The sequence below is a fragment of the Blennius ocellaris genome, assembly GCF_963422515.1.
Source record: "Blennius ocellaris genome assembly, chromosome: 3".
NCBI lineage: Eukaryota > Metazoa > Chordata > Actinopteri > Blenniiformes > Blenniidae > Blennius > Blennius ocellaris.
The window spans coordinates 29,090,510-29,108,009 of NC_137652.1; the positions used below are offsets into that span (position 1 = coordinate 29,090,510).

General features: G+C 48.1%; 3 protein-coding genes across 9 annotated transcripts in view; 2 read left to right on the forward strand and 1 right to left on the reverse strand.

Annotated features, from left to right (window-relative positions):
* Nucleotides 1-6,226, reverse strand: part of esf1 (ESF1, nucleolar pre-rRNA processing protein, homolog) — a 6,380-nt gene extending 154 nt beyond the window's left edge. The window contains exons 1-13 of one of the 3 annotated variants that reach the window (XM_080520621.1): nucleotides 6,053-6,226; nucleotides 4,931-5,254; nucleotides 4,214-4,461; nucleotides 2,933-3,046; nucleotides 2,546-2,655; nucleotides 2,245-2,397; nucleotides 1,952-2,066; nucleotides 1,552-1,858; nucleotides 1,345-1,469; nucleotides 1,163-1,259; nucleotides 631-716; nucleotides 389-547; nucleotides 1-315 (exon numbers count right to left, since the gene is read on the reverse strand). The exon at nucleotides 1-315 is cut by the window's left edge and continues 154 nt beyond it. In XM_080520621.1, the coding sequence (XP_080376747.1) occupies nucleotides 1-315; nucleotides 389-547; nucleotides 631-716; nucleotides 1,163-1,259; nucleotides 1,345-1,469; nucleotides 1,552-1,858; nucleotides 1,952-2,066; nucleotides 2,245-2,397; nucleotides 2,546-2,655; nucleotides 2,933-3,046; nucleotides 4,214-4,461; nucleotides 4,931-5,246 (2,145 nt within the window). In that variant the 5' untranslated portion in view covers nucleotides 5,247-5,254; nucleotides 6,053-6,226. Of the gene's footprint in view, nucleotides 316-388; nucleotides 548-630; nucleotides 717-1,162; nucleotides 1,260-1,344; nucleotides 1,470-1,551; nucleotides 1,859-1,951; nucleotides 2,067-2,244; nucleotides 2,398-2,545; nucleotides 2,656-2,932; nucleotides 3,047-4,213; nucleotides 4,471-4,930; nucleotides 5,255-5,894; nucleotides 5,993-6,052 lie in introns of those variants that run through there. The other 2 variants (XM_080520619.1, XM_080520620.1) reach the window with 2 other exon arrangements.
* Nucleotides 6,227-6,232: 6 nt separating this feature from the next.
* On the forward strand, nucleotides 6,233-10,306 carry ndufaf5 (NADH:ubiquinone oxidoreductase complex assembly factor 5). The gene is made up of 11 exons (XM_080520631.1): nucleotides 6,233-6,684; nucleotides 6,848-6,888; nucleotides 6,971-7,034; nucleotides 7,291-7,338; nucleotides 7,497-7,600; nucleotides 7,769-7,808; nucleotides 7,900-8,097; nucleotides 8,184-8,244; nucleotides 9,087-9,170; nucleotides 9,553-9,635; nucleotides 9,791-10,306. Exons 1-11 carry the CDS (start codon nucleotides 6,430-6,432, stop codon nucleotides 9,875-9,877), a joined length of 1,065 nt encoding a protein of 354 aa, XP_080376757.1. The 5' UTR covers nucleotides 6,233-6,429; the 3' UTR covers nucleotides 9,878-10,306.
* A 1,573-nt stretch (nucleotides 10,307-11,879) lies between these two features.
* Nucleotides 11,880-17,500, forward strand: part of LOC308149008 (dynein regulatory complex subunit 4-like) — an 11,532-nt gene continuing 5,911 nt past the window's right edge. For 2 of the 5 annotated variants that reach the window (XM_080520625.1, XM_080520628.1), the window contains exons 1-2: nucleotides 11,880-12,018; nucleotides 15,553-15,714. In XM_080520625.1, coding sequence (XP_080376751.1) covers nucleotides 15,598-15,714 — 117 coding nt within the window. In that variant the 5' untranslated portion in view covers nucleotides 11,880-12,018; nucleotides 15,553-15,597. Of the gene's footprint in view, nucleotides 12,019-12,084; nucleotides 12,128-15,552; nucleotides 15,715-17,500 lie in introns of those variants that run through there. The other 3 variants (XM_080520629.1, XM_080520626.1, XM_080520627.1) reach the window with 3 other exon arrangements.

Below are 17,500 nucleotides of genomic sequence, written 5' to 3' on the forward strand. Positions count from 1 at the left end.
GTGAAACTGCTGCGTTTTACTCTTGATGGATTTGATGAGCAGCGACATGCTCGGATCCATCGACGCCCTCTTCGCCGCCGGAGGCTCCGGCTCCGATCCCTGCTGCGCCCTGACCTCCTGGGACGTGGGCGGGGCCTCGGTGTGTGTGGGCGGGGCCTCGGTGTGTGTGGGCGGGGCCTCTCGCGCACGGCGCCGCTGCTTCTCGGCCACGATGCTCTGAGTGGACTTGGTCTTTCTGAAACTTGGGTGTGAAGGATCCAGATTGAAGTGATGGGACGTGAAGAGAGCCTGAAAGCGAGAGTCCGACACGTCCACCTGCAACACAGCAACACGCCATCAGTACCACAACACTGCCCCCTCAGGTGTTGATGAGAACTGCAGCAGTGACCTGGAACTGGTCCTCCTGCTGCTGCTGCTCCGGCCCTCTTTTCTTCTGCAGCTTCTTCTTCTTCCTCTTGCTCAGGTTCTGCTGCTCCACGATCTGATCGTAGTTGAAGTGTTTGTGTCGGTCGTCCTCGTTGTCCTCCATCAGCAGAGCCATCTCAGCCTACACACACACACACACACACACACACATTGAGTCTGCTGCCATATTTAAGTTATGAACACCGACTGAGAAGAACCTCAGACCTTCTGTTTCTGCAGCTGCTCTTCATCCTCAGCTGAGCGCTCCTCTTCATTCTGCTGCAGCTTCTGTTTCTTTTTCCGCCCTGCACCTACCCCACACACACACACACACACACACACACACACACACACACACACACACACACACACACACACACACACACACACACACACACACACACGTTAACATCAGTTGTTTTTTTTTTTTAATCAATTTTTGCCATTAATCTCGACCATCAGAGCTTTAAACTGGAATGAATTCAAACATTGAGCCTGGATTGGAGGAGTTTCCTTGCTTGTATTGTATTTCTCTCTGAGGTACACATGTAAACGCAACATTTACCAGCTGCAGAGTTTAGTTTCACATTGGAGCAGTGAGATCAGGTTCACCTACTTATAATATGATTAAAGTGCTTCATTGCAAAAAGGAGCCTCAACAGAGCAGGAGGGGAAGGAACGTTTTGATGGAAGTGCTTGAGTTGGGGAATGAAGGAAAATGTGTTTCAAAGGGTTTGGGAAGAGAATAAAAAGTGACCTGCGCCTCGGAGCTCCTCGGAGAAGAAGGGGTCGCTGAGGTCGACGTCATCGGGAAGCTCGTCGTCGCTGAGAACCTCGCCATCTTCGCCAGCTCGCTGACGCCAGAGACACAGAGGTCAGACCCACTTGGTACGAACACGACGGGATGTCCTCCGCTGCTCTTCAGAGGCCTGAGCTCACCTTTCTTTCGCTCTTCTTCTTCTTCTTCTTGTCCTTCTTCTTCTGTAGGAACTCCTCCCACGGCGTCTGCTGCTCCTTGACCTCCAGCTTCTTCTTCACCAGCTTCTCCGTCGTCTCCTTCAGGCCTGAACAGGAACAGCAGAGGTTCCACTAGTGAGAGTCCAGTCTGACGGAGGAGACCCCGCCCCCGCCTTCTCCACCTCCTACCTGGCACCCAGCTGATCTCCATCTCCATGTCCCTGTCCTCTTTCTTGTCTTTGCTCTGGAGGTCTTTGAGAAGCTCTCTGTACCTGGAGATCTGCTCCTCACCCCTCTTCTTCTTCTTCTCCTCTTTAGCTTCTCCCTGACCCTCTGCCTTGCTCACCTCCTCCTCCTCCTCCTCCTCCTCCTCCTCCTCCTCGCTGGAGGAGGCCAGGTAGGCCTTGAAGTCCATGTCGAGCAGCTCGTCTTTGTTGAACTTCCTATTGAGAGCAGTGACACGCTCGTGGTCGGTTTCATCCCACGTGAGCTGCACCTGTAGAAGAAGAAAAGACGTGGTCAGGCGGCTGCAGGAGAAACAAGACGGCGTTTCTGAGTAAGAGGAGGAGGATTGTGGGCGTGGGCCCACCTTGGAGGTGGCGCTGGCAGAGGAAGTGAAGAGTTTGGGCTCGTACGAGGTCACGTTGACGTCTGACGCCACGTCGTTGGGCTGCTCGTCAAACTTCACGTCATCGGGAATAAAACTGTCAGACACGACAGGTCAAAGGTCATTTAAGCCTCGTTTCTACTGCACAGAATGTAAAGGGACGGTAAGACACCTTCTGCACGGTGTGTCGTCCCCCCCCCCCCACACACACACACACACACACACACACACACACACACACACACACACGGAGTGGTGCAGTGTCGCCCTCTTACCGGAGGTCCAGGACGGAGCAGCTGCTCTCGTACTCGTAGCCGTCACACTCCTCATAGATTTGGGCCGCAGTGGCGACCGAGTCGCACTCCAGCACGGCGTAGAAATACTTGAGGCGCTTGAACTGGTAGTCCCGCATCTTTTCTCTGTAATCTCTGAGAAGAACAAACAAAAACATATGCAAACTCTCCAAAAAGCTTGGTCCTGCTTCAAGGTTCTTCTGTCATCACCGCCAGGGAGAGCCCTTGAACGGACCACTTCCTGTTTTAACATGGCAGCTTCCTGTTCGGTACCCCTCCTCACCTGTCCTCCTCGTTGTCCTCCTCTGAGTCGTCGGGTATTGCCTTGAGCTCCGGTGGCCCCTTCGTCTCCTCCTCCTTCAGCCTCTCTTTTCCAAACTGTGACGGGTAGATCTGGACCACAGTACCCACAATGCACTGCTGTTAGTCACCTGTATGTGTTGTTGTTTAGCTTTTCCTCCATCTGAAACATTTCTATTAAACTCCACGTTTTCTTTGACAAGCTGTGGACTGAAACTGAACACCCTGCAGCTTCACACACAATGGAGAGAATGTGGAATTATAGCGCCTCCATGTGGCCGATAGGAACTCTGACCTGACAGGTGTGTGTGTGTGTGTGTGTGTGTGTGTGTGTGTGTGTGTGTGTGTGTGTGTGTGTGTCAAGGTCTACCTTCACTGATAGCACAGCGCCTCCTTTAGGACAGAAGGAGTTGAACAGGACCAGCAGATCTTTGGCCTTCATCCGGTCCCAGTCCATGTTGCAGACGGCCAGACGCACCGACACCTGAAACACGACACTTTAGTCTGGACTGCAACACTTCTACACCTTTCCAAAAGCGTTTAAACCCATTTACACGCTCCAACTCCACAACAAGAGTTAGCTGGGAGGCTAAAAGAGTTAGCCTGGAAGCTAAAGGAGTGGAAGCTAAAGGAGTGAGCCTGGAAGCTAAAGGAGTGGAAGCTAAAGGAGTGAGCCTGGCAGCTAAAGGAGTGGAAGCTAAAGGAGTGAGCCTGGCAGCTAAAGGAGTGGAAGCTAAAGGAGTAAGCCTGGAAGCTAAAGGAGTGGAAGCTAAAGGAGTGAGCCTGGCAGCTAAAGGAGTGGAAGCTAAAGGAGTGAGCCTGGAAGCTAAAGGAGTGGAAGCTAAAGGAGTGAGCCTGGCAGCTAAAGGAGTGGAAGCTAAAGGAGTAAGCCTGGAAGCTAAAGGAGTGGAAGCTAAAGGAGTGAGCCTGGCAGCTAAAGGAGTGGAAGCTAAAGGAGTGAGCCTGGAAGCTAAAGGAGTGGAAGCTAAAGGAGTGAGCCTGGCAGCTAAAGGAGTGGAAGCTAAAGGAGTGAGCCTGGCAGCTAAAGGAGTGGAAGCTAAAGGAGTGAGCCTGGAAGCTAAAGGAGTGGAAGCTAAAGGAGTGAGCCTGGAAGCTAAAGGAGTGGAAGCTAAAGGAGTGAGCCTGGAAGCTAAAGGAGTGGAAGCTAAAGGAGTGAGCCTGGAAGCTAAAGGAGTGGAAGCTAAAGGAGTGAGCCTGGAAGCTAAAGGAGTGGAAGCTAAAGGAGTGAGCCTGGAAGCTAAAGGAGTGGCAGCTAAAGGAGAGAGCCTGGAAGCTAAAGGAGTGGAAGCTAAAGGAGTGAGCCTGGAAGCTAAAGGAGTGGAAGCTAAAGGAGTGAGCCTGGAAGCTAAAGGAGTGGCAGCTAAAGGAGTGAGCCTGGAAGCTAAAGGAGTGGCAGCTAAAGGAGAGAGCCTGGAAGCTAAAGGAGTGGAAGCTAAAGGAGTGAGCCTGGAAGCTAAAGGAGTGTCAGCTAAAGGAGTGAGCCTGGAAGCTAAAGGAGTGGAAGCTAAAGGAGTGAGCCTGGAAGCTAAAGGAGTGGAAGCTAAAGGAGAGTTGTGAAGACCTTCAGGCTCCAAGAGGCATGACGGTGTAAAACAGTCGGCTCCACTCAGACGTGACCACAGGATCTCACCTCGTCGGTCCGCGGAGCGTCTTTGCACAACTCGCCCCAGTCGTGTTCGATTTCTTCTTCCTCTCTCCTCAAGATGTCCTCCACCTCGTCTTCATCGTCTTCGTCGGAGCTCGTCTCCACGTTGCCTTTTCCTCGGGCCAGATCAGGTCCGGAATCCTCCGACTCATCTTCACTGTCTTCCTCCTCGCTGCTTCCTCCTGAGCCAGACTGCTGCTCTTCCTCTTCTTCCTCCTCCTCCACTTCATCATCTTCATCATCTGGAGAAGAGAGGAATCTAACTGAATTAATTTCTGTGTAAAATCATTGAACCACTACAATTAGATCCTCACAGAGCAATGAAGTAACAATCAAAGAGCTCCTTCAGAAAAGGGGAGGAGTCACATAACGGAAATAAACAAACGGGCCCTGAAAGTGTTGAACCCTAAAACTGGACCAGAATCTCTGTAACTGAGGTTCATGCCCTGGTGTTGGTATGTTTGTGGAGTTCCTCAGGGTTCCTTCTCTGACCATGCTCACAAAACTTTGGAAATGTTTACATTTATTTTACTGTTACGAGAGTGATGCCAATTCTCTGAGAAAACTTTACAGATGAGCAGATGAGCGTTGCCATGCCGACAGGAAGCCAAAGGACCAACACTCAGAGGACCACTACTGAATCTGTGAGGCTCCGTTCTTGTAGAATTATCGGAGGAAATGTTTGATAAAACCTCGTCTCACCCTCAACTCCTCCTTTCCCATCATGCACTGCTGCTCCAATCTGCTTCACTTTGTTCTTCTGGTCCTCGTCCTCGTCCTCGTCCTCAGAGTCAGACACTTGGTAGAAGCGTTTGAGGTCGTCGGTGGAGCTGTGGTTGACGGGACGTCCCCGCTTGTCCACCGTGTACGTGGTCTTGAAGCGGCTGTCGTGAAACATGGACTTGAAGCGCCGGTCGATCGTCACTTTACGATCTCTGTCGGGCATTTCCCAAAACCGAGGATCCTTCTGCACCCGAAGGAAGCGCTCGTCCCCCGCAGACCGCTTGTTGGACGCCATGGCGACGCCTAAAAGGACAGACAGACACGGCCAGGTGACAACCTGATCACAGGTGAAGCTCAGCCTGCGATTCTCCAGATTGAACCTTTATAATGATGCAGTGATCAGCACATTTTAAAAAGTGTTGGTTTTGTTTATGACGTACTATGTGGGGATTTCTCTAAACACGCTTGGTTGCATCTAAATGACAATGACAATAAACCTATTGATTGATTGGTTGAAGTGATTTGTGACGTCTTAAAGACAAGACGAGACGTTTTTGCTTTCTATGTGGGGAAATTTAATTAAAATGTAACGTGCCCGGGTAAAATGGTAGCTATAGTAAAAGGGTTTCACTTTGAGCAGAGTCCCAACAGTGATGCGATGACATGTGCCGTCTTAAAGTGTGACGTGATGAAAAATATTGCGTCTTAGACTGCATCGTCATGAAACAACTAATTACAGCGTAAAGAGGTGAAAGTAAAAGTAACGTGATGAAACGTAACGTGTGAAAATGCAACATGTTGAAGTGTAACATAAATGTGATGTGACGGAATACAAAGTGATCAAATGTCGCATTTAAAAGTCACGCGACGGAATGTAACGTCTTCAATTGTAGCGTAACGAGTCTATAAACATCAGAAACGAACAGACTCGCGGGATGTTTACGTCTCTCCGGTCACTCTGCGGCTCTACGGCCGCCAGCAGCAGCTGACCGGGTCCCGGTCCCGGTCCCGGTCCGGTACGGGGCAGCAAACCTCAGCTGAGAAACACGGTACGGCTCTTTATCGTCACTATTATTTAAACAAAAACAAAACAAAGTTTACCTGCACTTAGCTCCTCGTACACACGTGTTTTCCCAGGGAACACCTCGGGTTCACGTCGCAGAGGCTCTGCCTTCTTGGCGCTACGGAAAGCGCAGAAGGATAAAAAGTTGCGAGCGCTTAAATGTTTAATTGAAATGCTTTTAATTAATTGTTTCACACGAATAAGAAACAAGAGCTCAGTGGACTGAACCGGACTGCCCGGATCCTCCTGGATCCTGGTTTTGACGAATGATTCCGCTTCAAGCAGGTCTTGAACCGCTTCCAGTCCATTCCAGTGTCCAGGTCCAGGTTTTCCAGAATCTCCTCAGAGGTCAACGGAGCGCCGAGATCCAGGAAGCTGCAGGGTCACGGACCAGGACCGGGACCAGATACACACCATGAGCAGCAGACTGTTTTGGAAACTCCTGCAGGAGGCCAGAGCACCTCCTGCTGCCTTCAGCCGGATCTACATCACCTCCTGCCACAGAGTCCCGATCTGCCCGAGATCTAAACCCCACAGGAGACTCTCCTCCTCCTCCTCCTCGTCCTCCTCCTCCTCCATGAACGTGTTCAACCGGGCGATGAAGAGGAGGCAGAAGGACTGGGCGGCCTCTCTGCAGGAGCGGCATCAGTACGACTACCTGAGGGAGGAGGTGAGACCTGGCCAGGGCTGCTCAGTTCCCCTGTGGGGTCCCGGGCTCCTGCAAAGGGGCCCCCAGGGGCGGGGGGGAAATCTAAAGTTTTCAATGTTTCTTCAAAGCTGTGAAATAGTTGTCGGCCTCAGTAAAGCGGAGTTCTCTCCTCTGTGGGGGGTAGGTCGGAGCCAGAGTCGCCGATCGGGTGTACGACATTGCCAGGTGGGTGGATGGAGGAGCAGACGTGTGCCTGTGCTTCTGACGGCAATCGAACCCACACTGTCCGTCTGTTGTTGTGTTGCAGGTCCTTCCCGCTGGCGCTGGACGTGGGCGGGGGGAAAAGTCACATCGCAGAGCATCTGAACAGGGTGCTTCCTCTTCATCACACTGCTGCTGTCCTTCACGACCGGCACGGTGGGGCAGTGGTTCGCACTGCCAGAGAATAACCACCCACACTGACCTCATGTTGTACTCCTTGTTTTCAAAGTTTTTGAAAATCTGACTCTGTGTGTGTGTGTGTGTGTGTGTGTGTGTGTGTGTGTGTGTGTGTGTGTGTGTGTGTGTATGTGTGTGTGTGTGTGTGTGCGTGCGTGCGTGCGTGCGTGCGTGTGTGTGTTCATTCAGGATGTAGTGCAGCGTTTGGTTCTGACTGACGTCTCACAGCAGACTCTGGTGAGTCCTCGATCTGAATGCTTCCTGGGAACCTGTTATGTGCACGTCAGTGTTTCACTGTGTGTGTGTGCGTGTGTGTGTGTGTGTGTGTGTGTGTGTGTGTGTGTGTGTGTGTGTGTGTGTGTGTGTGTGTGTGTGTGTGTGTGTGTGTGTGCCAGGCTCACAGGAAACAGACTGCGGTCTCCACAGTCAGCGTCCAGGCTGACGAAGAGTTTTTGCCCTTCAGAGAAAACTCCTTCGATCTGGTGTTGAGCAGTCTGACGTGAGTACGGTCGGTTCGAGCGCCGCACACTCACGATCCTTACAGCACCAACATCTGACCCCGCCGGGACGACACACTTGTCTATTTACTGCTCTGGAGTCTTGTGTGGGTGTGTGTAGTTGCATATTAGTTGTGTGTGTGTGTGTGACCCCGGGTGCTGTCTTGCAGGCTTCATTGGACCAACGACCTTCCCGGTGCTCTGTCTCAGGTCAGTTGGTTTCTGTCGTCGGCTCAGTGAAATCCGTTGTGCGTCTGTGACGGCGCGCTGGCAGCTCGTCCTGTCGTGTGACTGCCGACAGATCTGGGGCGTGCTGAAGCCAGACGGCGTGTTCATCGGAGCGATGGTGGGCGGGGAGACGCTGTACGAGCTGCGCTGCTCGCTGCAGCTGGCCGAGACGGAGCGCGAAGGCGGATTCTCGCCGCGGGTTTCCCCGTTCACCAGCATGTCACAGCTGGGGAGCCTGCTGAGCAGAGCCGGCTTCAGCATGCTGACCGTGGTGAGACTCGCACCTCCACACAGACACACAGTGAGGCGCACCACAGCGGACACGCTGACGCAACACGACCTGTGTTTGTGTTCCAGGATGTCGACGAGGTTCAGATTCACTATCCAGGAATGATGGAGTTGATGACCGATCTCCAAGGTCTGTATCAGGACCGTGGGCGCAGTCATGCAGAACACATAAGAACAAGAAGGACATTTTGGCCGTGATGTCAGCCAGCTGCCGAAAAAATGCATTTTTCGGGAGGGAGCGTTAATCCCCCCCGTTGCTGTCAAACTCGTAGGCCACGCCCCCTCGCGACAAGCACGCTTCTGTGAAGCAGCGTTTTAACTTTTCAACCGCACAGATTATTTCCCGCTTCAAATGTTTTCAGAAATGGATGTCACCGAACCGTTTTCAGTAATAGAAGAGAAGGTTTGTGTCCGATGATGATGGGAGCAGGATGATGCGTTCATGGGCATCACGTAACTCCACCCTCTCTCATGTTAACGAGCCGCGGGGCTCATACAGTGGCGCGGCTACATGCTAAACAGGATTAGAATATGACTGATAGTCTTTAGTGAGCCGGATCAAGTGTGTACAGTGCAGCACAGAGAACCTTCAGCCGGACGGTCGGCGCAGCCAGACCAAATCTCGTCGGCCAGACAGATCTGGACAAAGAAAATGACGTCATTTTGTTTGGCAAGACCCGGGATTGTTGAACTTTCTTTTTGTACTTATGGAGGGTGAAACTTTTTGATTGGAGGAGTTCCAGGAGCAGAAGCGGGTAAATGAAGCAACATGAGTCTCAGACCTGCAGAACTCCACGGAGCTACTTCCTGTTGAAGTGAAGCCACAGTGACCTATTCAAGCAGCCTGTTAGCATCGGTTTGCTCATAAACTGCTTCCTCTAATCATAACTTTCAGACGTCATCTGCTATCGTCCAAGTAGTCAACAAGGTTTTTGACCGTCTTAACAAGTAACTGTAACGGTGGCTGTGCAGGGATGGGCGAGAGCAACTGTGCCTGGAACCGGAGGTCGATGCTGCACAGAGACTCCATGCTAGCAGCAGCTGCTGTTTACAAAGGTCAGTGTACACACACACACACACACACACACACACCTATGGGCAATTAAGGATCATCAATTAATTTTGCATGCAAGTGTTTGGACTGTAGGAGGAAACTGGACGACGTAAAAGTGGTCTGTAGAGTCGCCTCTGAACGGATCCAAGTACCGTAAACATCAAATAAACTACCAGCATGTTTAGTGAAATGACACACCAGTCCAGCTCTAGAGGCGAAGTCTCTGTAAAAACCTGTTAGCGTGTCAGCAGAGGCCTGACCCTCAGAGGTCTGACCCTCAGAGGCCTGACCCTCAGAGGCCTGACCCTCAGAGGTCTGACCCTCAGAGGCCTGACCCTCAGAGGTCATCATGGTGTCACAGGTCTGACGGCCTCTGTGTTTCAGAGATGTACGGGAACCCGGACGGCTCGGTACCCGCCACCTTCGACATCGTCTACATGATCGGCTGGAAGCCCCATGAGTCGCAGGTCAGGAGCACAAAGCTCAGTAACCGACTGACACCCGCCTCTGGTTCAGATCCAGACTGTGGTTCAGATCCAGACTGTGGTTCTAGATCCAGACTCTGGTCTGGGCTGTAACTGAAGGAAATGGTGATTACATGGTTTTGTGACTTTTTTTTCAGGCCAAACCGGCACGACGAGGCTCCGCCACCGCTTCGTTTGGAGACCTGGGGAAGGTGGAGCAGCCGGGGGGCAACCAGAGACCCTGAGGGCTTCACTGAAACTCTTCTTACAGAGCTGTGTGTGTGTGTGTGTGTGTGTGTGTGTGTGCGCGTGCGTGCGTGTGCGTGCGTGCGTGTGTGCGCGTGCGTGCGTGTACACAACCTTGACTCAGTCGTCTTCAACAAACAGAGAGCCTTTATTCTGACTTCTATTACAAATGGTGTTATTTCATTATTTTTATATTTATTATTGTTCATCGGTCACCTTATGTACGCAGACTGAGAGCATCATTTCAGGTTTAATAAATCATGTGAGTAACCTCCAAGGCCCTGAATGTTTCACTGGTGACAGACATTTATTTAGTTGTATAACTAAAGTTTTATTTCGATTCAGACGAGGCAGACTTTGAATAAATTCACATTGTATAGAAAACTAAGCCTGCCACCTGCATTCTACATTTGTAAACGGTGACACAACGTTGCTTCTGAAGGGAAAAAAAATAATTAAAGATGTTTACTGAGGGAAACAAAATCTCCAGACTAATAATTTTTATTGAGAATAAAGTTGTAATTTTTTTTTTTCCAGAATAACAGAGCAAGCAACGTGTGAAGACAGGACAAACACACACATTTACACACCGTCAGGACAAATTACATCCATTAGCATAGGGAGTACATGTAACCTCCACACAGAGGCCCAGCAGGGATTTAAACCCACAACCGTCTTGCTTTGAGACCAAAACATGAGACCAGGAGACAGACACATGTATGGAAACCAACATGCTTAAGGAGACCTGTCGTCCTGCATGTCTACTTATATGCATTGTACCTATAGAGTATGTTTATATACACACACACTGGTCAAAAAAATAAAGGGAACACTTAAACAACACAATGCAACTCCAAGTCAATCACACTTCTGTGAAATCAAACTGTCACTTAGGAAGCAACACTGATTGACAATCAGTTTCACATGTTGTGCAAATGGAAAAGACAACGGGTGGAAATTATAAGCAATTAGCAAGACCCCCCAATAAAGGATTGTTCTGCAGGTGGTTCCTCAGACCACTTCTCAGTTCCTCTGCTCTCTGGCTGATGTGTTGGTCACTTGTGAATGCTGGGGGTGCAGCACGAGACGGAGTCTACAACCCTGCTCTGTCAGCGTAGTGTCCAGAGCATGGAGGTGCTATCAGGAGATGTGGAGGAGGCTGCAGGAGAGCAACAACCCAGCAGCAGGACCGCTACCTCCACCTTTGTGCAAGGAGGAACAGGAGGAGCTTCCAGAGCTGCAGAATGACCTCCAGCAGGCCACAGTGGTGCCTGTGTCTGCTCAAACAGTCACAACCTGAATCCAGTTGAGCACATCTGGGACATCAGGACTCGCTCCATCCACCAAGGCCACGTTGCACCACAGACTGTCCAGGAGTTGTCAGATGCTTTAGTCCAGGTCTGGGAGGAGATCCCTCAGGAGACCTCATCATCAGGAGCCCAGGTGTTGTAGGGAGGTCATACAGGCACGTGGAGGCCACACACACACACACACACACACACACACACACACACACACACACACACACACACACACACACACACACACACACACACACACACACACACACACACACACACACACACACACACACACACACACACACACACACACACACACACACACACACACACACACACTACTGAGCCTCATCTTGACTTGTTTTAAGGACATTACATCACAGTTGGATCAGCCTGCAGTGTGTTTTTCCACTTTGATTTTGAGTGTGACTCCAAATCCAGACCTCCATGGGTTAATACATTTGATTTCCATTGATAATTTCTGTGTGATTTTGTTGTCAGCACAATCAATTATGCAAAGAACAAACTTTAATAGGAATATTCCATTCATTCAGATCTAGGATGTTATTCTAGTGTCCCCTTTAATTTTTTTTGAGCTGTATATATATGTTTGTTTAGTAATATAGGTCTTTTTTTTTTATACACATCTAATGCTTATGTATGTGCAAAAACAAAAGAGGCCACGTGACTGCGTTGCCATGTCAACTTCTCTTGCTACCGCGCGTTAGCTGCGCTCGCGGCCTCCCGGAGCTCCTTCAGCCGCCTACTGGAGCCCCCCGAGCGGCCTCAAGGAGCTCCTTCAGCGGCCTACCGGAGCCCCGGCAGACGGTGGGTGAACGGTGAGGAAACAGTCCGGTTATAAAGCTTTAGGCGCAGTTCTCCTGCTGGGTTAGCGGAGCGTCACTAGTACGGAGCGGGTTGGAGGAGCCGTTAGCCGCCGAGGGTGAGGTCAGAGTTGGCTCTTATTATTGTTTGATTCCAGTGTTGTCTTCGTTTAAATAAGGTGCGTTCATAAATCACATTCCAGCAATTTTGCCTTTTCTAGGTTGCGAGAGCCCCCGAGTGGTGAATAGAGACTCATTAGGACTTTTATTAACACACTGTAGTGAGTTTAATGTAATTCACCCGCGGAACCGAAGTTAGGTAGATGGGTTCCGGTGGGATTGTTTATACTGGTGCACAGGCGGGTGTTTTTAGCTTAGTTAGCAACCGCAGAGCGACGAGTCACGTTCCGTTCCTGTTCATTATTACTTGTGCTTAACGTCAATAAAACTACCGACGCTGGCACCGTCTTTTCACACGCCGCCTCCGACTGCCGTTCCTGCGCTACAACTTTGTACTTGTTAACAAACAAGCAGAAGCTTCATCAGTCCCATTTACAAAATGACGGTTTTGCGTAGAAACCTAAAAGATAAGATAAGCCTTTATTGATCTCACGATGGAGAAATTTACTTGTTACATTCTGCTCTTAAGGACACTCATGAGTAGGAAAGACAAGAAATGTGCAAAGAATAGAGGTATCTTATATACAATGACTATCAAGAACTCTAAGGGCCAAAAGGATTTACAGCAGAAGTAATAATAAGTAAAATAAAATAGTACTAAATAAAAATCACATACTATAAAAAGTATAAGTTCTAAGGGGAGCAAAGTCTACAGTAAGATGAAATACAAGGAAATTAAACTATGATGGGGGGGCAAAGTGTAGCTATAATAATACCAGTGTTGGCAAAAAAAACAACCCTAACCTTAAAAAAGGAATATCAGAATATACTGTGTGCTTTTCTAATGAATAACTATTCCAAAAGTCTTTAATTCAATCTAATTTCTCTTTGAGTCTTAAAGAGGACCCATGATGCTCTTTTCAGGACTTCTGGAGCTCGAGTCAAGTGGATTTCTTTATTTTTATTTTTACATGAAAGTTATCTAAACAAAAACAAACCTGGACACATTTGATACATTTTTAACACATTTCTGTTTATGTGCATTTAAAAAGAACTACAATGGAGAAAGTTGAGCTTTTCAACCACATTTCTTCTTTCAGACGTCACAATGAGAGACGTGAAGGGTTAATAATCCACAACTTTGTCTTTGCTTCACATCAACGTCCCACCTTGGATCAGAGCCATTCCAGTATCAAAATGTGCAGCTTTTTGAAGGCATTCTTGCACCACTGGAACCTTCATTATCTTTGGACTTTTTAAAATGTTTTAATTTCTCTCCAGTTTTATTCACATGTAAACGGTTGGGGAATTGCTTTGAATTGTTCTGCCTCTGCCGCATTAAAACCCTCACCAATTTAAACTATTCAGTTTTTAACACATTCAACTTTTTAAGCTTCTTTGAAAACCTCTTGAAACTTCATCAAATCTCCTCCTGAGACAATTGATCAAACTTCATTGTGAACAAACATCCAGAACATCTAAGAAACTGTACATCCCCCAAAACATCCTCCACCTTTGCACAAACTGCCTTTTCATTTCCAGCTGTTAAACTCTGGAAGGTTCCAGACCCTCTGCAGTCGCCTGCTCACTCAACCTTTTCTCCAAACCTGAAGAATCTCATGATGGAAAACCATCGTGTCAGCACAAGTCCAGTTAAATTGCCCGTTGCCTTATTGTATAATGTATTTGAGTATTTTTTTTTAAATCCAGGTGTTGGATTTTAATGTTTATTGCTGATGTTTTAGGTTATATTTATAGTGTGTATTATTACAATACACATTATAGATATGTAAATAGGAATTTTATTAAACCAGGTGATACATTTTAATAGTTATGGCTAATGTTATTAATTCTTACCATAGGTTATATTTTAAATTTGTATTCTAATGTTGTGTTCCTGTCTGGGGACTGCTGATGGAAACTTTCCACGGCTAAATCTGGTATAAAGCATCTTTTATTTAAGATGAAAAATAAAATAAACAAAGTAAACATTTAATCATATTTAACTAATTAAAAAAAAAAAAATTCTCATTAAAAAAGATGGAAAAATCCTTCAACTGACCTTTGACCTCCTTCAACTTTGAACCACTGCAGCTTCCATACTTTCAGCTGGAGACTTGATTTAACTTTTTAAACGTCTGTCCTTCCCACTACTGAAAAACCACTTATTCAAACCTTCTTCTTTCTGACCCCGCATTCGCAATTTGGCACGATCGTGGTATTATTACCGTGAAAGACCTCTATAAAGATGGCATCTTTTTATCCTTCGCTGAACTCTCTTCTAAATATGACTTACCGAACTCCCACCTTTTTCGTTCTTTCCAGGCGAGAGATTTTGTAAAGAAGCAGTTCCCACACTTTCCAAATCGCCCTCCGGAAGCTTTGATCGACACTTTGCTGTCGATGGGCCCCAATCTTAAAAAGTGCATCTCCGTACTATACACCTCCTTACGTTCAAGTGCCCCAAACCCCTTATCATTAATTCGAGCCTCATGGGAGAGTGATTTAAATAGGAACATAACCGAGCAACATTGGAACTCCGCCCTGAAGTTGGTCCATTCCTCCTGGATATGCGCCCGCCATGGCCTCATCCAATGCAAAATCCTCCACAAAGTTCACTATACCAATTCAAGACTATCTAAAATCTACCCCTCTGTTAGCAATATCTGCACTCGATGTAAACAATCTCCTGCTGATCATATTCATATGTTCTGGTCTTGTCCTAAGCTAGGTTCTTTTTGGGAGAGTATTTTCGACACTATAGGAGGGGCATATGGTCAGACAATTCCTCCTAACGCGTTATCAGCTATATTCACCATCTCCCCTGACACCACATTTTCTAAGTCATTAAAACATTCTGTTGCCTTTACGACCCTGTTGGCCAGGCGGCTCATTTTATACAATTGGAAGTTGGCTCACCCCCCATCATATGCTCATTGGATTAAAGAAGTCCTCTACAATCTAAAATTGGAAAAATTCCGGTTCTCGTTAAAGGGCTCTACTCAAACGTTTCAGAGTTTGTGGAGTCCCTTTCTGTTGTCCTGATGAGGAATGATCTCTTCCATTTATTTATTTATATGTTTATTTTATTTATTTATCTATTTAATTTTTCCTCCCCCCCCCCCCTTTTTTTTTTCCAATCTTTAATGTCTGTCCTTTACGTGGTATGAGTGTGTGTGCGAATGTTTATGTTTGTATCGTAGGTTTGTGCCATGTGTCCAAGGTTATATGACCTGAGCGGGGTGGGCGGGTGAAGGGAGGGGGGCATGCGGGGCTTTATTATATTTGAAATGTACCATTTCATTTACATTTGATTTGAAAAATGTCAATAAAAAGAGTTGGACTAAAACGTCTGTCCTCTCGTCAGGCGAGACTCAGTCGGAGTCCTTCAGTAACAAGGACCCGTCCCACGTCTTTGTTTCTCTCCAGGCTCCGAAGCGGAGGAGCAGGAGGAGGAGTCCACAGTCAGCAGCGATGGTGGAACAGCTGTCCAGGAGGGACGTGTCCAGGAGGGACGTGTCCAGGAGGGACGTGTCCAGGAGGGATGTGTCCAGGAAGGACGTGTCCAGGAGGGACGTATCCCGGGACCAGGTGAGTTGTTCGGCTCTGGAGTACACTAAGAAAACCACTGACTGAGTTTTGACCTTTAAAACGTCATTTTTCCTGTAGAAAGTGATTACATTGCAAATAAACCTCCTTTATGTGACACCTTCCTTTTTCCTTCACTTCAGGACATCTAAACTATACTGCTCCACTTTCAGTCTCACTGTTAGAAGGAGCCTTTACAGTTTTACTGTCTGAATGTTGTGCTTAAATGTCTTTTTACTCAGAGTGAACTACAACCCAGAAACTGACTAAAGTACAAATACTTATCCAGAAAGGAACCGTGGATCCTGTAATGAAAAACAAATACAATTGTCTCGAGTGTATTTATTGTGTATTTCATCCACTTTTTAATTAATTAATCAGAATGTGTTTATAAAGTCCTTTATAACACTCGACGTGACCAAAGTGCTTTCCAGTGAAATCAGACAGACAAATGAGAAAGAGAGGAATTAAAAGAGAACAAGAGTAAACAAACAAAAACAAACACTAAAGAGTCTAATCTAATCTAATCTAATCTAATAAATAACATGTCACCATATTAATGCGTATTAATCAGTTTGTTCGAGAGTCAGGAGGCAGTTTGTTCTAGAGTCAGGAGGCAGTTTGTTCCAGAGTCAGGAGGCAGTTTGTTCGAGAGTCAGGAGGCAGTTTGTTCCAGAGTCAGAGGGCAGTTTGTTCTAGAGTCAGGAGGCAGTTTGTTCTAGAGTCAGGAGGCAGTTTGTTCCAGAGTCAGGAGGCAGTTTGTTCCAGAGTCAGGAGGCAGTTTGTTCCAGAGTCAGAGGGCAGTTTGTTCCAGAGTCAGGGGGCAGTTTGTTCCAGAGTCAGGGGGCAGTTTGTTCCAGAGTCAGGGGGCAGTTTGTTCCAGAGTCAGGGGGCAGTTTGTTCCAGAGTCAGGGGGCAGTTTGTTCTAGAGTCAGAGGGCAGTTTGTTCTAGAGTCAGGAGGCAGTTTGTTCTAGAGTCAGGAGGCAGTTTGTTCCAGAGTCAGGAGGCAGTTTGTTCCAGAGTCAGGAGGCAGTTTGTTCCAGAGTCAGAGGGCAGTTTGTTCCAGAGTCAGGGGGCAGTTTGTTCCAGAGTCAGAGGGCAGTTTGTTCCAGAGTCAGGAGGCAGTTTGTTCCAGAGTCAGAGGGCAGTTTGTTCCAGAGTCAGGGGGCAGTTTGTTCCAGAGTCAGGGGGCAGTTTGTTCCAGAGTCAGGGGGCAGTTTGTTCCAGAGTCAGGGGGCAGTTTGTTCCAGAGTCAGGGGGCAGTTTGTTCTAGAGTCAGAGGGCAGTTTGTTCTAGAGTCAGGGGGCAGTTTATTCCAGAGTCAGGGGGCAGTTTGTTCCAGAGTCTGAGGGCAGTTTGTTCCAGAGTCAGGGGGCAGTTTGTTCCAGAGTCAGGGGGCAGTTTGTTCCAGAGTCAGGAGGCAGTTTGTTCTAGAGTCAGGGGGCAGTTTATTCCAGAGTCAGGGGGCAGTTTGTTCCAGAGTCTGAGGGCAGTTTGTTCCAGAGTCAGGGGGCAGTTTGTTCCAGAGTCAGGAGGCAGTTTGTTCTAGAGTCAGGAGGCAGTTTGTTCCAGAGTCAGGAGGCAGTTTGTTCCAGAGTCAGGGGGCAGTTTGTTCCAGAGTCAGGGGGCAGTTTGTTCCAGAGTCAGAGGGCAGTTTGTTCCAGAGTCAGAGGGCAGTTTGTTCCAGAGTCAGAGGGCAGTTTGTTCCAGAGTCAGAGGGCAGTTTGTTCTAGAGTCAGAGGGCAGTTTGTTCCAGAGCCAGAGGGCAGTTTGTTCCAGAGTCAGAGG